Genomic DNA, 24,070 nt, shown 5'->3' on the forward strand with positions numbered 1-24,070 from the left:
ACAGCAAACGGTTTTAACTTCTCTTTCTCTAAAACCATTTGCATACACTTTTGCAGTCAATGGGGTATTCACCTTGATCCCGAACCCTGAGTCTGTGAAGTTGTGCTACCAATGGACCCTGAGACAAAGCTCTTGGAGCTTATTTTTTACTGTAAACTGACCTTTATACCACATATAAAGTTGTCCTAACTAGACTATACATTGGTTACAGTTTTTTAACTCATCGTTTTCTTTTATCTGGGACTGATTCACCAATGTGTTGTCTGTGTGACACTTAGGTCAAAATAAGTCACATTTTACTGTCTTGCTGTTGTTACGACTGATCAACGGCACCATTTTAGACATGTTTTGTCCCAAGGTTTATCCCTGACATTGGACAGTGTCATTGGCAATGATGACACTGTCCACCTTACAAATGTTTTCAATTTTTTAAAGACCTTAGACCTTTTTTTAATACAATTATTTTTTAAGAGTTAAAGTACAACTAGTTCAATATGAAATTAAAAAATGGCTGTAACATCAAATAACTGAAAATCAGGACTAAAAAGGCCAACTTCAGGTGACTAATGCTGATGTTTGAATTTACCTGTTAGTCACCCTGGTGCATTATGATAATTAAAATTATGCTGCAGAAAGACCTTTAAAACTTGTATTACTGTACGTTCTTTCTTACTGCTGTAAACTAGATATAAAAATTGGATTTAATGCTATTTATGTTTTTAATTCAAAAATTAAACTTTGTTTTATTTTACCTTAATTTCCTTTTATGAATTTTACTTTAATTTTAACATTTTATTAGATATTTGGCACAGATAGCCTAGTTGCTTTGTGGCATAAAACACGAAACCAACCAACCAATCGTTGCTTTTTAAACCTAATATCTAACTAATAATTTTGCGACACAAGTTATAAGTCACTTGGTGAACACATATGAACGACATATTGCACTAGCTACTCTTTAGTATACCTTATTAATTTTTTATTATTTTTTATCACTTTATTTAAATTAACCTAATGAATTTTTAATTTTTGCATTTTAGTTACTTTTATACCACTGAATAAAGAATATCATAATTTAATTGGCTTTCTAACTATACCATAAGAGCTATAGTTAGACACCATGAGAAAAACTTTCAAACTGAAGATGAAATAGACAGTGTTCTGTTCTGAAAAGAAAATAAAAGCAAACAAACAAAAAACTTAATATAATGCATAACTTGATAGATTAAAATTTTGCCTTTCTATTGGTTATAAATAATTTAGGTTAAAACATCAATGAGAAGTATTGGCAATCTGGGAAAGACAGGATGTGACAAGTGTGTGTGGCATAAACAAATAAAATTGAAGAGTATAAAAATTAAACATTCCCCAAATATTATTCACTTGATAATGAATAATGTACATTAAATTCTGCACTTCAAAGAGGAGTGGTAAATTAATTAGAAAACAAATATTATGATTTTTGTATTAGGGTAAGTTGAAGATTTTTTTGTAAAGAAATGAATGTATTAAAAGTTGGTTTAGTGACTACATTTTTATGCCACATTTACTCATTTATATTCATGATAAAATAGTTCAATTAAATTGAAAGGTTGCAACATGCACACTTTAATCTACCTATAACAAGAAGGTTAAGAGTTGTTAAAATATAAAACTCCAGGATAACGCTTCTTTTCAGACTTCAAATGAGATTTTGGAACTGTGATGCTTCTATTTATTCAGACTGCATTTTTGATACTATGCCACTTCTATCTTCATGCTTATCTATAAGTGAGTTTTCTAATCTTAGGCACTATTAGCTATACAGGGTGATCTATAAGAGTTTTCTTAACTATGTCATTTCTAGCTATTCAAACTGATATATTTGAGTTTTCTTAACTGTGGCACTTCTATTTGTTCAGCCTAATCTTTAATTGAGTTTTCTGAACAACATTCCATGTTCCCTAGTTTTGAGGAGAAAGAGTGCTTTTTAACATAGTTTTGTGTTAGCAGTAAGAGAAAGATTTCATTTAGTAATGTTTATGTTTCTTTATTTTGTAGGAAAAGAAAAGTTGGAGATGAGATTCATGCAGCAGACAGTCAAGGAAAGATCTTACTTGGAAAGTGAGAATTGAACATTTTCTTTATTACACTGTAGTGCAACTTTTGTTCACCTAAGTAGTGGTGAGTGTACCATTAATTGGTGCTCTGACACTATAGAAACTGTAGAAATCTTATTTTCAAAGTGTGACAGTTGATTGCACATGCACATGTGCTTGAAACTGTATGTATAAATGTTATATTACCAACTTGTTTCTAAACTTTTCACTACATGTGAGGTCTATATAGTGCAGCTAATCAAGTAATTGGGTTTTTAGATATCAGTCATTTTCTGTGTAATATACATTGGTGAATGGATCTCAGCAGTAACAAGATGGAGTAATTGTAATAACTGTAGTAATTGTGTTAATTTTTAAATGGTTTGTATGTCATCAGTTACATTGTAATACAAAATGTCATGCAACCCCAAACAGTTTGCTTCAGAAGTATTTCAGATATATGTGTTATCTTAGGAATAACTGTGTACTTTAGCTTTAATGTTAAAGGTGTGCTTAATACATGCAGCTTGATGTAGTTTTCTCTGTTGCAGTGCTGAACTTAATAGACTGTGGAACCTTTGTCCTGATAACTGGGAAGCTTGTCGTTCCAAGAAACGGTTAGATTCATTATTACCTTGAAATGCTGTTGTTATATATAGCTTTTAATTAAAAGTTGAATATTTATATATATTTATATTTGTTAGTTAACAGTATTGTTCCTTTGATAATTGTTCATCAGAATACTTTAAAATGTGAAACTTCATTGACAAGTTAACTTCTGTACAGCCAGCCAAATATCACTGATATTGAATTAACCAGGGTTTATCAGATTTGGTTTTACAGTGGTCAGTTTGATGTTGTATATCAATAGTTTTCTGAACATTCATACAATTTGATCAGATATTTATTTTAATATTAATACGTGTATCTGTTTCTTTTTTATGTCCTTATAACACCTTAATGTTTAACATAATTGACACTTGAATACAGTTTTCTAATTCATGGCCTCTCAGTGTGGATTCTTGTACATAGTGAGGGGATATCCCAGAGAAGGTTTTGTACTTTCAGTTTACATCCTCTAGGATATAAATATCCACCCACTTGTTTGCTGTGCGTGGTGACTCATGAAGGGGAGGAGAGGAATATGGTGGTTGAGGGATCCAATCCTAATACACCACTCTGCCCTTCAATTCCTGTAGATGGGTGGCCTTGCAGTGGCTCCTATAGTGTCAGTTGGCTGGTCTACTTGAACTAGGGTCATCCAGGTTCCAGTGTTGGACATTCTCAATGGGTGTTGTGGACATTGTGTCTGAAGCTGGTGTTTGGGTACAGTGTTAACAAAACCTTGGCATTGCTTCAGTGTCTTTGTTTGGCATTGTAGTGTGTCCCCTCATAAGTCTCCATGGTGGGTAGGGTCAGTGGGTGCCAAAATATTCTTTCTTTATTATGGATCCTCCAAATGAAAATAAAATAGTGAAAAAACATACCATAGGTGAACAACAACCTTTTGAAGATTCAGAGCAGCTATCTCCCAATTGGAAGTACCATCTTTTATTTACTGAATATCTTAAACCATCCGTCCCTTCCAATTTATGTGGATGGTTCAAAATCGGGTAACTCTGTGAGCTCTGTCATGGTTTGTTGTGGTTTGGTGGTTGCCCACAGAATCCCCTCTACAGTTTCTGTGTTCAGTGCTAAATTGTACTATTTTCACCAATTTATTTAGCTCTCTGCTGGCCCTGGAATAGCTTCATGTTAATTCTTACCCTATTCTTGCCGATATTCATAATCCACTGACTTATTTCTTTAACACCTACTTCTATCCATTTCTTCTGCATACCAGACCACATTGATATTTGCAAGTACAAGCTTGCTGACACTGCAGCTAATTCTGTCTGCTCTGGCACTATCACTGCTGTGCTTCTTCAATACATGGATTATGGTCCTGTGTTCAAGGTTTGGCTCCGAGCCAATTGACAGTCGATTTGGAGTGAGCAATGTGAAAACAAGCTTTTACAGATAAAAACCTTTGATCGTCTTGTTTTGCATAGATCAGAAGGAGGAGATTGTCCTAACTAGACTAAGCATTGGTCACAGTTTTGTCACTGATTGTTTCCTTTATCTGGGACTGATGCACCGATGTGTGGTCTATGTGACACTCAGGTTGCAGTAATCCACATTTTACTGTAATGCTGTCGTTATAACTATCATAACAGCACCATTTTGAAGACATGTTTTGTCCACAGATTTACCTTTGATACTGGATGGTATTATTGACGATGATGACACTGTGTCCACCTTACAAAGGTTTTTAGTTTTTAAAGGAAAGTTAGTCTTTTCAGTGCTATTTAAGTTTTTAATTCTAAAATTGAACTTTATTTTATTTTAACATTATTACCTTTTTCAAAGTTAATAATTTAACTTTATTTTTAATTTTTTTTACTGGTTGTTTGATATAGGTAGTCTAGTTACTTTGCACCATAAAATGCCAAACAACCAATTTAATTCAAGAAATTCAAGATGTGAGCGTTTACAGCATGTATGATGGTATGAGAGAACAGGTTACTGACATAAACATTTCATGAAGGAATAACAATGTTTTATGTTTGTAGGGACTTTGTACCATCCTTGGAGAAGTATTTTGAAGCTGCTATTGAACAAACTGATCCAGCAAATCAGATAGAAAATTGTTTCAAGTAAGAACATTTAGAAAGTATCTAGTTTTAATAGTATATGTGCAACATGTCATAAAATAGTAATTATTATAATGTTGCATTAAAAACTATAATTGTACTTGTATAAGTGTAATATTGTGGATGTTACAATACCAGAATTTTAAAAACCTGGTTTTCTAATCCAGATAAATTTTTTTTTATGGAAACAGAACTGCAGCGATTAATTTGTAACTAAAGAAAGAGCAACACTTAAATTAAAACTGTTTACCAATACAAGAAAATAGAAATTTACAGCATATAAATATAAATAGCAATAAAACCTACCATAAATGAATTATGCCCCATAATTATAACAAATTACTCTTTGTTTACATTTTAGACATGTGTATGATGGTAATTACGGCTGGCGAGCCTTGCGGTTGCTGTCCCAGAAAAGTCCTCATTTTTTTACTCACAGCAACCAACCAATCAAACGTTTACCAATTTATCTGGAATCAATGGTTCGAAAAATAGCCAAAGAGCTCCCACAAAGTGTAAGTGTATGTTTCATAGATTTAGCATATGGCATGATTGTGACAGAGAAGTTTTTCTACACCTTTCTTTATAGAAGTCATAAAATTTGTTATTCTCATTATTATTTCAAAAGGAAATTTTATAATTTTTAAAAGCTTTGTAAAGGATAGGAATATAAAGTAATGAATCTTGCTAATGGTTTCACCAAGATAAATTGTATTTGCCGTATATACCTAGTGTCAGTACAAACTGAGCAATTTTGATTTTTTTTGAGATTTAATCAAAAAGAAATTAAAATAAAGATGGTTTACAGTCACATGAAGATCCATAAACTGTTTGTGATGAATATGGTGTGTATAATATTCAGTGTTCTTGTGTTAAAATCTATTGACCATTACTACTAGAGATTTAAAGTTAAGAATCATAAACACCAAAGCAATGTTTAACAGAAAAATATTTACAAGTTTTCATTAGTTGAGGATCATGTAAGTACAGATTGTGATTAGTTATTGCACAAAACTGAATTGGTGTTTAACTGTTCCTGTTCTCAAGAACTCTGTTTCATAAATCGCTAGATATGTGTAAATTAAGATAAGATAAAATGATACATTAAATCAAGATTTTGGTCCAGGAAGTTTCAATACAAAATTTTGGAAATATGGATTTACTAATAATTACACTTCTCTAATCTTAATTGTTTATAGGGCCTGCATGTTTTTCTCTGTTCTTTTAATTTTCTAACATATATTCTAAAAACTTCTAAGTATCTAGAATTGTTCTTGGTCTTTAATTTGAATTTTTTCACCTCTGATGACATATGTTCAGTTTAGCTGTACAAATTCTGATGATCGAAATTTTTGTTGTACCAGTAATGTTACATGGTAGTTTAACTGCATAAGTTGGCTATATAACATCTTATGTGTATGTTCTATTACATCTACTATATAAAGCTGTCACATTGGTATCTCAGCTCTTGATCAACATGAAACTTGCCCAAAATGGTGGTGCATTCTTCCCTTACAAACAGGTTTGTCTTTTAAAAAAATCTTCCAGCCACATAGCTACTTTAAGCATATAATTAGATTTGACAGTAGATTCGTAGAGATTGTGATGAGTAATAAAATCAAATCAGGTATGCATGCACCCCATGTTTGACATTGCTGGTGCATAAAAATCATAATTTTTACTGCCTGAAATTTCCCATTATGTTTGCTTGGTTGTCGAGAAGACATGATGATGCAACATCACCAAATTTTGTCCACTTGGAACTCTTGACTACAACTCTATACTTAATTGCACATTTCAGTTTTTGAAAATGCACTAAATAAAATTTGATCCTTCGGCTAAGTAGGCTAATAAAACCAAAATTAGGAAGACAGTCCAGAGAGAAGACCCTAAAATAACTGTCTTTATCCCCCCTCGGTGTGGATTTCTGTACATTCCACTACTACAGTGGGAATACAGATGGATCTCTCTGTGCCTCCAAATGAAAAGTTTTGACCTCCATGGTTAAAAAATTAATGAATCAACTTCAACTCCCATCTCTGTCCCTTACATACATTACAGCAAAATCCAAGATCCACTTCCTTTGGTTACGGGTACAGGCACTACCTCCAATACATCTTCTTCTGCCACCCCAAGGTGCAAAACGATCATTCGTTCACATCTTCAGTCACTGGAATCCTCTTCCAACAGCAAAGACCTTTTCTAATCGACTCAGGGCAGGATCTATGAAGATCGATAGGCCTCCCTCGAATAAAGACAGTAAAGAAAAAAGATGTGGTCATAAACAGAAGGGTTGTCCACCCAATTCGCCTACACACAAATAAAAATGGCCACCCTGATACAATGGAACTGTCAAAGTTTATGTTCTAATCTGGATGACATCAAAACACTGATTGCTTCCTACCATCCTGTATGTCTTTCCTTACAGGAAATATTTCTGAAACCTGCCGATATAGTCACCTTTTGATGGTTTTCTTTGTACAGAAATGACAGGCTGTGTGATCGATGAGTGCTTGTAGGGGTGGCACTCTTGGTTGATCAGCATGTGCCAACCCTGTATTTACCACTTGACACACCCTTGGATGCCGTCACCATCCATATTTCCTTGTGTCATACCATCACTGTTTGTTCTCTATATCTGTCACCTGGAGAGACCTATGATCAATCACACCTTGAGGCTCTCATTGAATAGTTGCTGTCTCCCTTTTTAATCCTGGAGGATTTTAATGAACATTATCCCCTCTGGGGAAGTGCTGATATTAATAGGGAGGGGTCATTCCATAGAGTGTATGCTCTATGATCACCACAACCTTTCTCTTTTCAATACTGGTTCTTCTACTTAGTTTCATGCACCTAGTCAGTTCTTTACTGCTGTTGATCTCTCAATTTGCTCCCCTTCACTATTGTCCCATTTTTCTTTGAAGGTTGATAATAATCCATGAAGCAATGATCATTTTCCTGTAATTGTGAGAGAGACTGGCCGTAGTTAATGCCACCCGACCCATGTTCTCAGGTGGAAGCTGGATCAAGCAAACTGGCCCTTCTTCACTGCTCTTGCCGTCTATAGATGACTGTGGCAGCAGTAGCTGACTGTATTATAAAAGCAGCTGCTCAATGTATTCCTAAAACCTCAACATATTTTCCATGATATCCTCATCCATGGTGGAATCCTGCCTGCCACATGGAACGGAAGGTTTAAAAACTGGCCTGGGATACTTTTCATAGGTATCCCACATGTTAGACAGTGTTATTGGTAATGATGACACTGTCCACCTTAGAAATGTTTTAGTTTTTTAAAGGCCATTAGTCTTTTTAATGCCATTTAAGTTTTTTAATTTATACATTGTACCTTTTTAATGTGATACCCTTCTAAAAATCAAATTATCTAGTTCGATTTAGAAATTAGAAAATGGCCATAACATCAAATAACTTGAAACCAGGACTAGAAAGGCAAACTTCAGGTGACTGACATTGGTTTTTGATCATACCTGTTAGTCTTCCTGGCAAGTTATGATAATTAGAATTATGCTACAGCAAGTCCTTTACAACTTGTATTACTGTTGTTTTTCTCTTATTGTTATAGACTAGATATAAATATTGGTTTCAATGCCATTTTTAATCATTGTTTTGTTTTACTTTAATTTTAACTTTTTACCAGATGTTTGGCACAGATAGCCTAGCTACTTTATGCCATAAAACACCAAACCAACCAACCATCTTTACCATTGCTATTAATAATTTGCAGCATCATACAATTGACCAAGTAGAAATATGTCTTTGAGAATCTGTTTTGTTATCAAAATGTTAATCAAGTAATACTTAAATGACCAAATAAACATGAAAAATGTTTTCATAAAATATTAGAAATATGATAATCATCCTCCATACATATATTGTTACTAGGTTATAATTAGTTTTTAGAAAATGTACTTATAAAACATTTATATATACTTTTCAGAAGAAAAATCAATCATTATTTTCTGTTATATGGAGGACACTCAGCTTGTTGTTTATAAGTGGCAACCAGCCTGTCAAATCTTTTCTATTTAATGTAGCCAAATAGTTCCATAACTTAGAGAACTAAGGATTTCACTAATGTATGTGTAAAGAAATCATCAGTTTTCTCATTCAAAATAAAAACAATAACAAATTAAATAAAACAAATGTTTGATCTTGAGCCAAACTTGTGGGTAAAGAAATGTTTGCTATTATACCAATTGCTGCTCTATAAATGCTCTTCAGACTGTGGTGTCTGAAACCTGAAAGATTGTTTTAAAATCCCTGCCAGCACCAACAGCCTAGTCAGTCTGCATCAGATGAATCGAGAACAGAGGTAACATCCATGGCTGGAGATGGTGGAGAGGACAGTGATGATGAATTATTGAAGAATTCTGAAGATGGAACAGTGAGAGAGGAAGCAAAGAAAGGTAAGTACAGTAGTAGTGATTCAGTTATTGCATAACTAATAGAGTAAATCCACTAAATGTGTCATAGAATGCAGTAATTTGTTAGAGATGATACAACATTGCAAGTCCATGATGAAACAGACAGTAATCCTGACGGCTCTCAACTTCCAGACCTTTATTATTAGCTCTACAATTTCAGGAAAATTCTAAAATTTGTCACTTTGTAAGAAGTACTACTGCAACATTCTTTGTAAGTACAGTACTTAATAAACCTTTTTCATTTATACTGTACTAATGAATTCAATTCACATTTAATATTTCTTTTATTTAAGTTTCTAGCAGTCCATGGTCCTTTAGACACACAGGAGGGGTATAATTAGTGGGTCAGAAGTTTATTATTGAATTATTGTTGCATAGCCTTTGTTGGTGTTGCAAAATGGATAATCTGGCAAGGCTCTGGAACCAAGGCTGTCAAAAAATAAATGATGTTCCTGTAAATTAAAGCACAAATAACTCTTCAATATGTATTTGCTAAGGTATTATTGTCATGTTTGTTATACTAAACATATTGTACAAATAGCTACTTGTTGTTTTTTCATATATCTTTTCCCAGGCTTTACCCACCAACAACCAAAAGGAAAGAATTCAAAACCATATCCAGCAGATAATAAGAATTAAACATACACCACTGTATATGCTGTGTTAGTTATGTGTGGATTCCCTTTTCTTAAAACCACTAATTGAAGAGAAAGACTTGTACATGAAACTGTGTACTAGCTTCCAAACTGCAGTCAACATTTTAACCAGTTATGGTATACAGTAACTAGCAAAATATAACAAAGTGATATTATAATATATGATTTCAGAATACTTACTCATGTGGTAACATATAATGAAAAAGTTAGTTTAGACTGGTTTCAAATATAAGCACAGCAGACATTGCCAACAGCTATATACCTTCAAGTCTTTTCAAGCTTCCCATTTTTTACATGTGTTTGAACTAAAATTAGCTCTAAAAATGATTTTACAAAAAGGTTCATTTTCTCCTTCCTTGTTTTAAAATATCATATGCCTCTAACAGATCTGCACTTCAGCTTTCATTTGCTTACCTCTATGCCAGTCAGCTTCTTTTGAAGGTTTTTATTTCTCAGATCACCACAAGAAACTTTTTTCTTTTCTTCATCCAGATATAACTGGTATCTCATCTTTGCAGTCATAGATGTCACTATTACCTTCTTTGTGATAGGTGTATCTATCAACTTGCATCATGTTCCTTTCAACTAAGATGTTTTTGTTGGTTGAAAAATTCCTCTCTGTTGATGACTGACCATGAGATAAGATCAACAATATTTTGATTTATGTTTCAGATTTCCTATAAGGATTCTTTTACTCCATGAAGTCTGTCTTTTCTATGGTCATAGTTTAACTCTACTAAATAACACTCCTATATTTTCTGTTTAAACAACTGGAGTTAATAATCATTTGCACTGAGGATGTTTCAGGTGTTCTAGCTACTTTCAATGGGTATTTAATAATAAACCTTATGTCCACATACTTCATTGCTCTTATGGTAGAACATTTCAGAGAACATCTTTCCAGCAGTTTCTCAGCCAAGTTTTGCAAAAAAGCAAGTCACTCTTTCTTAAATTCACATATTGCAGTTGATTAGCATGACTGACTATCCTTCTTTGCATGGTAAATGAATTACTTGGTTGTAAACCCAACTTCTATTTTGTTTTGAAACATAATAGTGTCTTTAATTTTTGTACTCTTGGGCAATTTATAGGTTTGTTTTACATAATTCTGAATGGTCCTTTCTATTACAGGCACATCCTCTAACTGTCTAGTGCTACAAATTTTCAAAGGAAGTTGTACATTCTCCTCTCTAGCAACTAAATAGTATCTTCTCTTCTAGAAACATTGGAGGAACAATACTAGATAGATTGCATCACCCTGTCCAGCTTCACCCAATGTTACAAGTTCTACATGAACACTCCTCTACAACTTGCAGTTAACAGAACTTCATACTGTTAAGCACTGGAGTGTAAAGGTTGCATTCCTCTCAGTGCTGCAAAATGATTCCTTGTTGGTACTTGGCTCATACATTGAAACTTGCAAAAGTTTTGCAACACTTAATTTTTAAGTCCTCTCAAAATTTCCAAACAAATCCTCAGATATTGTGTCCAAGAAATACTTATTCAACATATCTATTAACATTTTTCTTTTCTCTATACCAGAAGCACAAATCCATTTACTCTTCCTTTGAAACTTTAGTCAGTGACATATCAAATAATAAGTCAACAACAAAAATTGTTCCTAGCTATTGAATTTTGATTCTGAAATATTCTTTGAAATAAAGGCCAAGTGCAAACTGAATTGGATATCATTTTGTTGTGTCACAAGAAAATCTTTGTGCTAGGGTACTCCCAGGAAATGTCTTTTAAATAGCTAGGAGTGATGACTTGGGAACAATTTTCACTCCATCTTACCTTGGTTAATTTATGGTTATGACTTATTCCAGAAAGGATTTTAAGAGGGGAACTCCTTGTTTAACTCTAGCACTTAACTACACCTTGGTCTTATGCATGACTTAAGTGCCCCTTTCTCCCATACTTCCTAATTCAAATGGCCCGGCATGGCCAGGTGGTTAAGGCACTTGACTCTTAATCTGACAGTCATGGGTTTGAATCCCAGTGACACCAAACACACTTGCCCTTTCAACCATGGAGGCATTATAATGTGATGGTAAATCACATTATTTGTTAGTAAAAGAGTGGCCCAAGAGTTGGCTGTGGGTGGTGATGACTAGTTGCCTTCCATCTAGTCTTACACTGCTAAATTAGGGATGGCTAACACAGCCCTTTGTGTAGCTACCCAAAATTTGAAACAAGCCAACCCTAATTCAAATATTGCTCCCACATAATATGCTCATTTCCCTAGATATGGAACTGGGTCCTTTATAACGACGAGGATAATTCAGAATCTCAATCAATGATGGAAGATGCCAGAGCTAAAGAATACTGCCTTAGCTATGTTATAAAACAATGACCCATGGGAACCTGGGAGTAGTATGTTAGTTGAAAGTGAATCATTCAGTAGCCAGTGTTCTAAAATGTATTCAACTTGACATTTCTAGTGATCATCTTTTCATTTTTATAGTAATGAACACGTTTTTAATTTTGTGGAAGTAAAAATGTTCTTATGTTAATAGTTTAAGGATATGAAAACTGCTTTCTTATTCACTAGTGAGAAATAGTTCTTCAGTAAAGCAGAAAAGAACTAAATTCTTAGAAATCACATCATTTGAAAAATTAGTTTACTGACAACTCATTCAAGAATAAGACTGTACAAATTCCAATACTTACCTAAATACTAAAAGTTCTATTTCTAGGTAGAACAGACTGAGAAGTTTTGTTAAAGTAATTATCATGAAATTGATTATCTTTAAGGAATGGATGCACAGCATAAAAATTTTTTAAATTTTGTGATTTTGATTATCACCCCAGGTGATAAGAACCAGGATTTAGTAACCAAGACCCAGTTAACGTATGTAGCAGAGAAACTGCAAGCTGACTGGAAGATCTTAGCACCTGCTCTAGGATTTGAAGAAGATGAAATACAATACTTCCAGGATGAATATTCTGATGCTGTGAAACAAGCTAGTCAGATGCTCCTCATCTGGATGGAAGACGAACCTGAGGAAAGCACAGTTACTGTTCTTAAGAAGAAGCTTGAAAGTGTAGGACTTGGCCAAATAGGAAATACTTTGTCTGTGTCTCAGTAACATCTAATCTTCTTGTACAGTGAAATTAAAGTGTACATGATTACATTTTTTCCATGACCTCAGTCTATAAGAATAATTAAAGCTATGTATATTTTAATGAAAGTTTGTTTTGTTTTGTTTCTTTTAAACTCTACTCATTGTGATAACTCCATCAATTAATTATTTGCTAAAATAATGGTAGTTTGTATCACATTCTTATCTATTACTAAAATAGGTTAATTTTACAGAACACAACTGCACCTAGTGATATCACATACACTGGACGACAAAAAGCACTCGAATACTATAGGTATTTGTTTGTTTGTTTATAATTCCTACTTATACTGAAATACTTTGGAATACATAATTTGCACCTCACTTAAAATCATGCATGGGAAAAAAAAAATCCATGAGGTGAGAGGATAAATTATGTTTATTCCATTAAAACTCTTACAAATAGGAAGTATCACAATTACTAAAGGGCCTCAGAGAACAGATTATACAGTCTAGAGAACATTTAGATACTCTAAACCATTGGGTTAATAAAAAATTTAAATCCACATTGTATATTATGGGTTAATTTTTTGAGAAGAAGTTTCAAACTACAGAAAACCCTCCTTTAAAAAGCACTTAACTTGAGTAAACTAATACATCTCTTAATATAATGGCTCAGAAATGCATAATGCTTAGGAACTATTAAATTCCATACTTCACTTGTAACAACAGAAGAATAGTTCTGTGTCAAACCAGCATCTGTTATTGAAGCAAACCTTTACTTAAAATATATTAGTATTAAGAAATAAAAAACAAGCATTAATAATGCTATAGTTAGAAAGGCACAAATATATATATATTTCAAAAAAGTAAAAGCTGTCAAACACTGAGGAAAGTTTAATATTGCAGGATTTAACTTCAGTTTGAATATCTCACACTGTACCTACAGTATGCAAATACATATTAACTCATTTAAGTCAAATTTCAGAATAAGTAAAAACTCATTAACTAATAACATTTCTAACAGTTTCAAAAAAGAATTATAATGATTCCAAAATATTGTATTTCTAGCAGTAAACTTTTAGACGAACAATGTGGTTTGATGAGAAATAATGAAATACAAGCACCAGCTATGAATTAATGAAAAAATAATTTTATCTTAAATAAAAAGGTACTACTAAATGCTATGTACATTAAACTTTATATTAACTACTCCTTGATGCAAGTCAAACATGAAACAACTATAAGTCCAGTACTCCTAGAGCATGTTTACAAAAAACATTCCAAATTTCTAAAGCAACTCCACATTTCTTCAATAAGCATCAGAAAGTATGAGGAGTTTCCCTTTTTAAATGTGGTACTACTCGACTGTAAGCATTTTGATTTTGTTTGTTGTTTTTTCAATAAAATCCATGCAATACAAAAAATATTTACACAGTTGTCAAAACCCTCTTCAACTTTAAATCTCAAAATAAAACTTTTGGTACATATGTGTCTAGTTTTACTAAATGACAAATTATGTGAAAAGCACCATAAAACATACTGCATCAAAATTCTGATATAAAACTAACACTAGCTGTCAATATCTTCATCTCATGTTTACACGTAACATCTTTAAATGCAAACCACATATTAACCCTTTCTGGATAACTGTATAGCAGGTTTCAAAATTTTAGTACAAAATAAGTATTCTCACTATTTAAACAAAGTTGAAGTCAAAAATACTTTAGAATTGATATTTACTTGGTGTAATTCTCAAAGATGTAAAAAATGTTCAAACTTGCACACCTGCACCACTCTGAGAAGTTTCATCTGAAAATAAATTGTCTTGTTTAAATGTTTTTTACCCATTGAAAAGCATAGAGTTCTGATTGTTTTTTTGCCAAGAAATTGTCATTTCTTACAACTGACCAAGTCTTGATGATTTATCTTCTCTGTATGATGATTTACTATTGCAGGCTTCTATTTACATTAAAAGCTGCAAAGTTAGAAAAGGGTGGGTACTATTAGACAACTAACAATGAACAGCTACAAGATCAATGCTGAGTGTATAAAAAAGTTATTTATGGTTTGGTGACAAAGCGATCAGATGCAACTCCTCAAGAGAACAATGGAATGCAGTAGCATACTTAGAAGACTTAAGAATAAACCATAGATTGAAATAAATAGTTTAAATAAACTAAAAAATTCTCAAAGTGTTTCAGTGTCATATCTGTTTGAAAATTATAGCAATTTTCTTCAATGAAAAGATACCAGGTAAGCCTTAGCTGGTTTAGAAAGTGTAATAACAATGGTAGAATTTTCTAATGACTCAAATATTTACTTTTTGAATATAATTGTGAAGGCTTTCCCTATTCAAACAACAAAAAATAATTTATTACAACCACACTATTTATTATAATTAAACAGTGAAAATAAGTAGATATAAATTTTAACAAAATGTTATTAACTTGTGTGATCAGGTACCATCTTGAAAGGTCAGGTCACTGATAAATTGTAAGTTTATGCAATGTTTTGTTACAACTTATAGCCTGATGTAGTATTGCAATTAGTAAATTAAAGTTTCAAAAGAAATATATTAATGGAAATCAAGTTAAAATTGACTGAATATAACAAATGGAAATTTCTGATCAACAATAAAAATGAAAAGTATAATGTTTTCTCAGAAAGATGTTTCACAATAAAAGTTGAAAATTTTAAGATAGAAAAACATAATGAAATTATATTTTGTTTTGCCAAAAATGTGATAATATTTAGGAATTAATCCTAACGTAAGTGTTTTCCACTATGAGTAGGAAATCAAATAGCTAATGACACCTTTCAGGTCCAGAAAGAGTTAATAGAATATTATTATGGGAAATATAATAGTTATGGCTTAAGCTTGTGTCTCTGCCCTATGTATGTATTGCAACTTGTATCTATCGAGTTATTAAAATTTCAATCATTATCTTAGAAGTACCTACAGCACTATACATATTTACAAGTTACACTAATAATACAAGAATTACAAAGTGACCCAACAACACATACTTCAAATACTGTAAAACAGTCTTTTTAACTCCTACAAACATTCTACAATGTTATCAGTTTACTTAACAAGGTTAACTAACAGCCATGTATAGTTAAGGAATCTACCAATTAATCTACACATCAATGGAAATCCCTACATTTCCTTCCACCATTTGATCTTAACTATCAATCATTCTAAACAAAAATCCAAGTTTCTGATTTTTTTTTACCCTAACTACATTGTGATTCAATCAAGTAAGTGAAACTTTCAGTGCTTCTAATAACAGGTTAACTAAGTTATTTAACTACTGAGATAAAATGGCTCATAAAAATGAATATACAAATCATGGGGGGGAGGGCAAACTGTAACTAGGATTATTTTATAAGTAAGAAAATTATACGATGTAATTTTGTAAAACACTTCATTGTATGTCATAAAACAGATAAGATGAGGTTTGTAGTTTTCTAGGTAATTTTCTGCATTTCACAAGATAATGTTTATAATTCTTAAAGTATTGTCATATAAGGTTTTTAGTTTAAAAGAACTTTTTTCTGTGCCATAGAAGACTATTTAACCACATTTTTTCATAACTGCTGTTCTGTTCAAAATGCTTAAAGTTTTATACAAGTACAACACTGTTGAGGTTACTGTCATTTCTTCTACCTTCTCATGAACTTCTTCAGTTGAAACTCACCTTCCTCCCATCTTCTTTTTCTGTGCCAACCATTAACCTCAATCTCTGGCTATATTTTGTTAAATGTTTATAGAGTAGCCATCTTAAAAGAATAATTAAATTATTACAACTTATTTAAAATAAATAATTATAGTATTATACTAAACGTTCTAACACTTTCTCACACTATAAATGTTATTTCACTCACTTTGCCAAATTAGGTGTAATTCGCTTTTTTGTGCACAGGTTTATACTTATTCCATACAAAACCACAAAAGTTGATTTATCACATTTTAAATCTTCAGTGTGACCCAATTTGTTAAATTGTATGAACAATAATATAATTATGTCAGTAACTTGACAACTTCCACTTGTTCCAGCAATATTACAATTTGTATTTGTTATAGACAAGGATGAACTGACTTGGTACTTTGACAACTTGCACTTGTAATAGTAAAGGACATAATAACTCAGTCATACCTATAAGACTGATTGTATTCATAACTATGCTACCTGATAACTTATGTTAATTCAATTCCAAATGAGCAAACTTACGTAATCAACGTTTTATATTATTCTAACCCAAAATATATCCATGTCATTTTCTACTCAAAGAATATGATGAACTTAATCACAACAGAGAAATGGACATCATAAACAGCTGCAAAAACACATTCTACAAAATTATAAAAATATGGGTAGGAATTATTGTAACATGGGCAGGGCAGTTCACCATTAAGTCAGAATTATGCCAAAGTATGCAACAATACTCTAACCATGGTAACTCTATTTTCATGTAGTTCAATTACTAGCTACATGTGACCACCAAAGGTGCAATCACTTAATCCACTTTTAATGGGTCTCATTCAGAATTTCCCAGTTAGTAAGCAATAGAAGCTTCCTTATATTCTGATCCTTCCTGGGTAAAAAAATCTTCCAACTTCCACTGTAAGGTTTCAAAGGTAGGTCTCTTTAAAGGATCCTTGTGCCAACATTCCAACATAACATCATAAAGTGTCACTGGACAACCTGGTGGACAAGGCATGCGATACCCATGTTCCACTTGGTGAAGGACCTCTGCATTAGTCATACCTGAAATTTAAAACAATGTATCATTTTCAATCACACATGTACAACTCTTTACCAGAAAAGAAAATGTGCCATTTTTTTTGTTGCATTAAGAAATGAATGCGTTCCAGCTCCTAACACTTAGTCCACACTTGTATCTTTACTGATTGAGAAGCTCAGTCTAAAATGTAAAACCCAATAGCTAGTCTTGTTATAAGCACTTTGAATGCAATTTCTTTTGAATTAAAGATCATTTATTGAAATAAAAAATACTGTAATTAGTAATTTCAATGTTAACTTATAATTAGTAGTACAGGAAGTGACATATTTGTTTCTTGTCTGTGTATATATATCAAACAAACTACACAGATTAAAAAGGAAAACCTGAATCTGAAGTAAATATACTCAATTAAACCACTTGTTACCATTTCTCATCTACACCATTAACCCTTTTATGACCAATGATCAGCTTTCAGTATCAAGTGCATGCTTGTATATTAAATTTCTAAATGCAAGTAAGTAAAAGTAGTAATTCTAACTATTTCAACTTTTTTCACTTCAAAATATTTAAGAATTAATTATTTGTAAGTTTGATTTCTGCACAGCTCCAAGGGCTTGTTTGCTGTAAATAATGTTCTTGTAGATTTTGGTTTTAGAACTTTTCTGCCCATCCCAAAGTACAGGACAATATTAACCCAGAAACTGTCATCTCATTTTCCTGCAATTTTATTTCTAAAACAATACAATATTAAGGTTAATAACCTGCTTACGGTATTATTAAAAGTTTCTTAGTTCAACTTGTTAAGAAGCTGATTAATTAAACTAAATGCCACCTGACTGGGGCATCACTGAAGTCTGGAAGTAGATCAGAAGGCATTCTCATAAGACCACAGGTGAAAGGAGGAACTTTTAGCTGGAAATGATTATCATCACCCATAGAAAACTTTGATCAGCCAAGCACACTGCATTGAAAGAGAGCAGACTACAACTATGTCTCTTTCATCTGAAGCATACAGAACACAATTTTGAGCTATACAAGATGCAAAACTTTTAAAATAGAAAATTTAAAAGAATATTCACAAAAAGATTATGTTAAGTTTGTGAAGCTCTGCTGACAGAGGGCTTTCTCTTTTCTGATTTTTGTAGAATATAGTGGCAAGACTTTGGATACATTCTTCGATAGGTTCAATTTATAGCTTTTGTGTAAATATATGACTGAAGTGTATGCCAAAAGTCTGCAAGCAATCCCAGTTCCTGAACAAAAGGTTTATGTTCATTGTCACATTACATGGCATCATGCAACCACCATATACTAATATATATAGTTAATTTCATGGTGTGTGGGTTCGACCTTTTAGCATATCTTCATCTCTTACATAAGTGGTCTAATAATAGCCTCGGTTTTTGGTGGTTTCTTTTCCATTTCTGAGACATGGTTTTATTAATGGTTAACCAATGGAATTCTATGGTTTTTGAAAAATAGATTTGTGTAAAGTGTGAGGTTTAGAGATTATGGATCTTATGTGCATTGCTTCGTGCTCTTTTAAATAATATTACTTGGGTTTTTGATAGGTTTAGAATTACATACCATTTATTTTGCCATTTAATTACATGGTTTAACTATTTCTGAACTTTCATAGTGGCTAAGCAAAAGTTTTTTAATGCACTCCAAATCACGCCTGCAAAGGATATTTGAGGTTTGCAAATTTGGTAAGACAGAAGTTCTGGAACAGGAATTTATTCAGTTGGCACAAAAACATTTTAATTTGTATGCACGAGTAAAAAGTAAATGCTACTCAAACAAAACATTGTGCTTAGTTATTAAAAACATGTTACAATTAATGAGAAATTGTCCACAAATAAACTTGGAAAAATATCACCTATAAGTGTAGACAAATTGTATTTCTACCAGTCAATGATTTTACTGTTATTTAATAAATAAATAATGAAAATAAAACAAGTTAGACCTAACAGTATGTATAAAATTAAACTTTCTGATCAACAAAAAAACAATATTCAGTCTTAGTGACAAAATAACTGACTATTCAATACATTTACATAATATAGGAAAAATTAAAAATTAAAGAAACATAAAGGTGAAAGGAAGTATTTTACAATGATTTTTTTTAAAAACACTCACAAAATATCCAAACATTTTCAACCTAAAATATTATATAAATACTAAATCAAATTATTTATATATACTTTTATTAATGACAAACTAGATACTATGTATCAATGCAAACTTATTAAAGTGTATCATTAGTTCATTTGTTACTATTAAGTTCTTCCTGCAGTAAGAAGGTATAGCTTGTATATATATCAAAGATTTATTTGAACATTATTTGTTTCAATCCCATTCCCTCTGTGTTAACAAGGCATTATTAATATATAACAGTGTAGAATTAAGCTAAACATGAAGGGGAATTGAGTAAATCTGTACTTTTGTTTTCACTCAGGATAATTAGTGTTTTAAAATTATATATAAAGTACAAAATACATCAACAAACTTGCTGTTTGTTTTTGTGTTTTACATAAACACACAAAAAGCACTGAACAGCTTGTATATTTTTGTTCAACCTTATTTAAATAGCTAAAACCATTGAATAAAACAGCTCCACTCTGGTTCAAATCAAAACTGAAAATATTTTGGTTTTTCAGAATACAGTAAAACATCATTATTCTCACTTCGTACCATCTTTAAAAACCGAATCTATATAAATAAATGTTAATATGTGTGTGTGTGTGTGTGTGTGTCTGTTCTTTACGTTTCCAAATTTCTTTATCAATCAGCACCAAACCTGACACAGTGATGTATAATGACATGAGAGAGGGGGATTTGATATCCCCATCTAATTGTGAAACAATTGATGAAAACAGTATCTTTCTTTTCATTATTGGTGACTTCATATATTTATATTGTACTTTTGATAATTACTGAAAAGAAACACAATTTCCTATTATTTGTTACAAACAACTTTTAATTTCACCCATCCATTGAATAGCTTCTCAATACAGTGCTTTAGGCCTGGCATGGCCTAGAGCATTAAGGCGTGCGCTTCGTAATCTGAGGGTCGCGGGTTCGCGCCCGAGTCGCTAAACACGCTTGCCCTCCCAGCCGTGGGGGTGTTATAATGTGACGGTCAATCCCACTATTCATTGGTAAAAGAGTAGCCCAAGAGTTGGCAGTGGGTGGTGATGACTAGCTGCCTTCCCTCTAGTCTTACACTGCTAAATTAGGGATGGCTAGCACAGATAGCCCTCGAGTACCTTTGTGCGAAATTCCAAAAACCAAACCATACAGTGCTTTAAAAATAATTTCACAGAAGGCATATGCTAGTAACTGTTTTTGTGCCAATCCAGAATGACTGAACATGTTATTTCTTCATGCAATTTTAAATCAAACATAGTCTCTTACAATTCTGCAATTATTCACAAACAGGTTATTTTTACAAATTATTAAATCTGATAAGCCTTTTTTATCTAATAAAACTTACTTATAAGTTTCCATGTCCTTTAAATCAACAAAACAAAACATTTCTCACCAGGATATGGTATTCTTCCATAAGTGACCAGTTCTGTCAGTAAAATTCCAAATGACCAAACATCTGACTTAATAGAAAATTTGCTGTAATTGGCAGCTTCTGGAGCTGTCCATTTAATAGGAAACCTTGCTCCTACCCTTGCTTCATATTCATCCTCCTGTTAACAGAGAAATACTACTTTATGTATGCCCATATCTGGCTTGTTATTCATGTCTATTGTTACAATCAAACTGAACTAAAATAGCTTCATATAAAAGGCATAACATTAACATACACACACCAATAGGCCTAATATTCAAGATAAAAAAAAAAAAGACTACTGATGTCCCACACTTTTCTTAATTTGTCTATTACAGATTTTATATCTAAAGTATGTGAAGATAGTATTTCAAATCAATCTCTCTCTCCCCAATAAGTTAGTGTCCATACCAAAACTCATCAGCTAGGCTAAGTAATGACACATAGGTTTATATGGAATACTATTTATACACATATAATTATGATTTTAAAATGTCAAAAGTTTGAAGTATTGTAAACCAGAAAGTTTAATAGAGATGATAAAATCACATAAAACAACATAAATCATGTAGTACAAACTAGCCTGAATACTTGATATTTTAAATGTATACATTATGTAACCTACAATGATCAGACTGCAGTAAATCCTGAATTCAGAAAAGAACATATCTTTACTTGGGTAAATTTTCTAAACTTTTTTGAGCAAGTGTTCTGCATTTAGTTAACTGAATTCCTTGTGAACAGAATGTGAAAATCACTTTGTCTTAGAAAATGGTTACATTCTAAAGCAGTCACCCTGTAAAGTCTTATACTTGCTTGTTTTGTTTCTGTAGGATCACTCTCCAGACTGCACTCAAATTGAAAGAGGGAACAAAGAATTATAATTTGAGTTGAGGATTTACCTTCCTTCAATATGCATAAGAGGAATGACTGCTGACATAAGTAATCTGAAATTGTGGGATACCACATGAAGCCCTTTGTCTACACTGTAACAGTGCAATATTGTCAGATTCCAATTCTGCCCTCATTTGTGTTGAAAAATGTATATAGACACCAGCTAGTATAATAGAATATGTCCATAACAGCTGAGCATAACATCTGATTAACAAATTAAAGATTATAGCTTTTTACTTTACAAGTGTACTTGAGATTCCATTTTTTACTAAATTTGTCCATATTGTGTTTTATGACATATAATAAGCTCCTGCTTATTATAGATCTTGACCAGTTAGAAATTAATAAACTCAAATATTCCATGCCTTTACAATGTTTGCAGACACAACACTATCTGCTAATGTTCAGTCAACTCTTGAGAGTTAGGTTAATCCCAAATCCAAACATTAGTCCAGCAATATAAAATCATTTTCATAAATGTAGGTCATAATTCAAAAAAATTGCTTTTAAATTAGACCCAATAAAGTAATATGTAAAAAGAAAGAGAAATGGAAAACATTATTAACAGCAGAGACAGGCGTTTTATTTTTATATATATAATCGTATTTAACTTGTTTTATCTTCCAATTATCAAAGATAGCTCTAATTTACACATGAGAATATTTAGTTGCATATTCACTTTCCTTGCTTTTAAAATAATTAAACAGTCACCATACCATAACTTCTAGTAATGTCACCTTATTATCAGTCTATATTACATTATATGTTTAGGTAATTATCTTATTATAAAATAGATAATAACCTCACTTAATATCTGATACCTTGATAAGCCTGGCCAATCCAAAGTCTGCTATTTTCACAATGTTACTCTCTCCAATCAGTATGTTCCTGGCAGCTAGATCTCTGTGAATGTAGTTTTGAGATTCTAAGTATGCCATTCCAGCTGCTATCTGAGCTGACATGTCAATCAATTGTGGAAGCTTTAAAGACCTTCCTTTACCTAATTAGAAAACAAGTCTTATTTTTATTTCAGATTTTATATCAAAACATCAGAAATAATGGGTTAACCTTCAAAATTTCTTCTTCTCTTTTAATAACTACCTTTAATAAAAAATTACGATAGTTAAATAATGAACATAAATCATTAAAGTTGAAAACATTGTTTATGGTTAAGCACAAAGCTATACAATGGACTATCTGCACTATCAAACCAGGACTTTTAGCATTATAAGCCAAAAAAACTCATCACTCAATGACTATAAACATAAAAATGTAATAATAACACTGCACAACAATTTTTTGAAAAGTTTTGCTTCCTGAAAAGTTTTTGCTGATTGTGACAGGCAGCTGGTGGGTATGCACAAATATAGTTTTGGTTCTGCTTCATCACGTAGGAACTCTGAGCAATAGAGAGTTAACTGTTTAGCAGCAATAATGTATTTAATTGCGTTTATGTTTCTAATACTCTATTAAGTTCAACATAATTAAAAGTGTTTTGCTCCTGATTTTCATTTGTATTCAATGCCCAGTGCACTACGTTGCAGTGTCCAACAGTAGTCAGCAAGTATTGACGGATTCCAGTTGCCCTGATATCGTTTTTCCATTGTAGCAATATCCTGGTGAAACCTTTCACCGTGTTTATAACTGACAGCACCGAGATTTGTGGGGAAGAAGTCCAAGTGTGAGTGGAGAAAATGAATCTTGAATGACATGTTGCACTTCATTGTTTTATATGCTTTGAGAAGTTTGTCTACCAGCTGAATGTAATGTGGGGCTCTGTAATTGCTAAGAAAATTGTCAACAACATCTCTGAAGGCTTTCCAGGCAATCTTTTCCGGCCCAGCTAACAGATCTTCGAACTGCTTGTCACTCATAACATGTCTGATCCGAGGGCCAACAAAAATGCCCTCTTTGATCTTGGCCTCAGT

General features: G+C 32.3%; 2 protein-coding genes across 4 annotated transcripts in view; one reads left to right on the forward strand and one right to left on the reverse strand.

The window, feature by feature from the left end:
* The window catches only part of Hpr1 (THO complex 1-like protein Hpr1), a 44,035-nt gene extending 30,972 nt beyond the window's left edge, over positions 1-13,063 (forward strand). For both annotated transcript variants that reach the window (XM_076463913.1, XM_076463912.1), the window contains exons 15-20: positions 2,041-2,103; positions 2,630-2,695; positions 4,691-4,774; positions 5,133-5,286; positions 9,060-9,198; positions 12,684-13,063. In XM_076463913.1, coding sequence (XP_076320028.1) covers positions 2,041-2,103; positions 2,630-2,695; positions 4,691-4,774; positions 5,133-5,286; positions 9,060-9,198; positions 12,684-12,961 — 784 coding nt within the window. In that variant the 3' untranslated portion in view covers positions 12,962-13,063. The remainder of the gene's footprint in view (positions 1-2,040; positions 2,104-2,629; positions 2,696-4,690; positions 4,775-5,132; positions 5,287-9,059; positions 9,199-12,683) is intronic.
* A 293-nt stretch (positions 13,064-13,356) lies between these two features.
* LOC143230404 (tyrosine-protein kinase Src42A) overlaps positions 13,357-24,070 on the reverse strand; it is a 45,072-nt gene continuing 34,358 nt past the window's right edge. For both annotated transcript variants that reach the window (XM_076463914.1, XM_076463915.1), the window contains exons 6-8: positions 22,964-23,142; positions 21,231-21,387; positions 13,357-17,709 (exon numbers count right to left, since the gene is read on the reverse strand). In XM_076463914.1, the coding sequence (XP_076320029.1) occupies positions 17,498-17,709; positions 21,231-21,387; positions 22,964-23,142 (548 nt within the window). In that variant the 3' untranslated portion in view covers positions 13,357-17,497. The remainder of the gene's footprint in view (positions 17,710-21,230; positions 21,388-22,963; positions 23,143-24,070) is intronic.

Source organism: Tachypleus tridentatus, chromosome 10 (assembly GCF_004210375.1).
Source record: "Tachypleus tridentatus isolate NWPU-2018 chromosome 10, ASM421037v1, whole genome shotgun sequence".
NCBI lineage: Eukaryota > Metazoa > Arthropoda > Merostomata > Xiphosura > Limulidae > Tachypleus > Tachypleus tridentatus.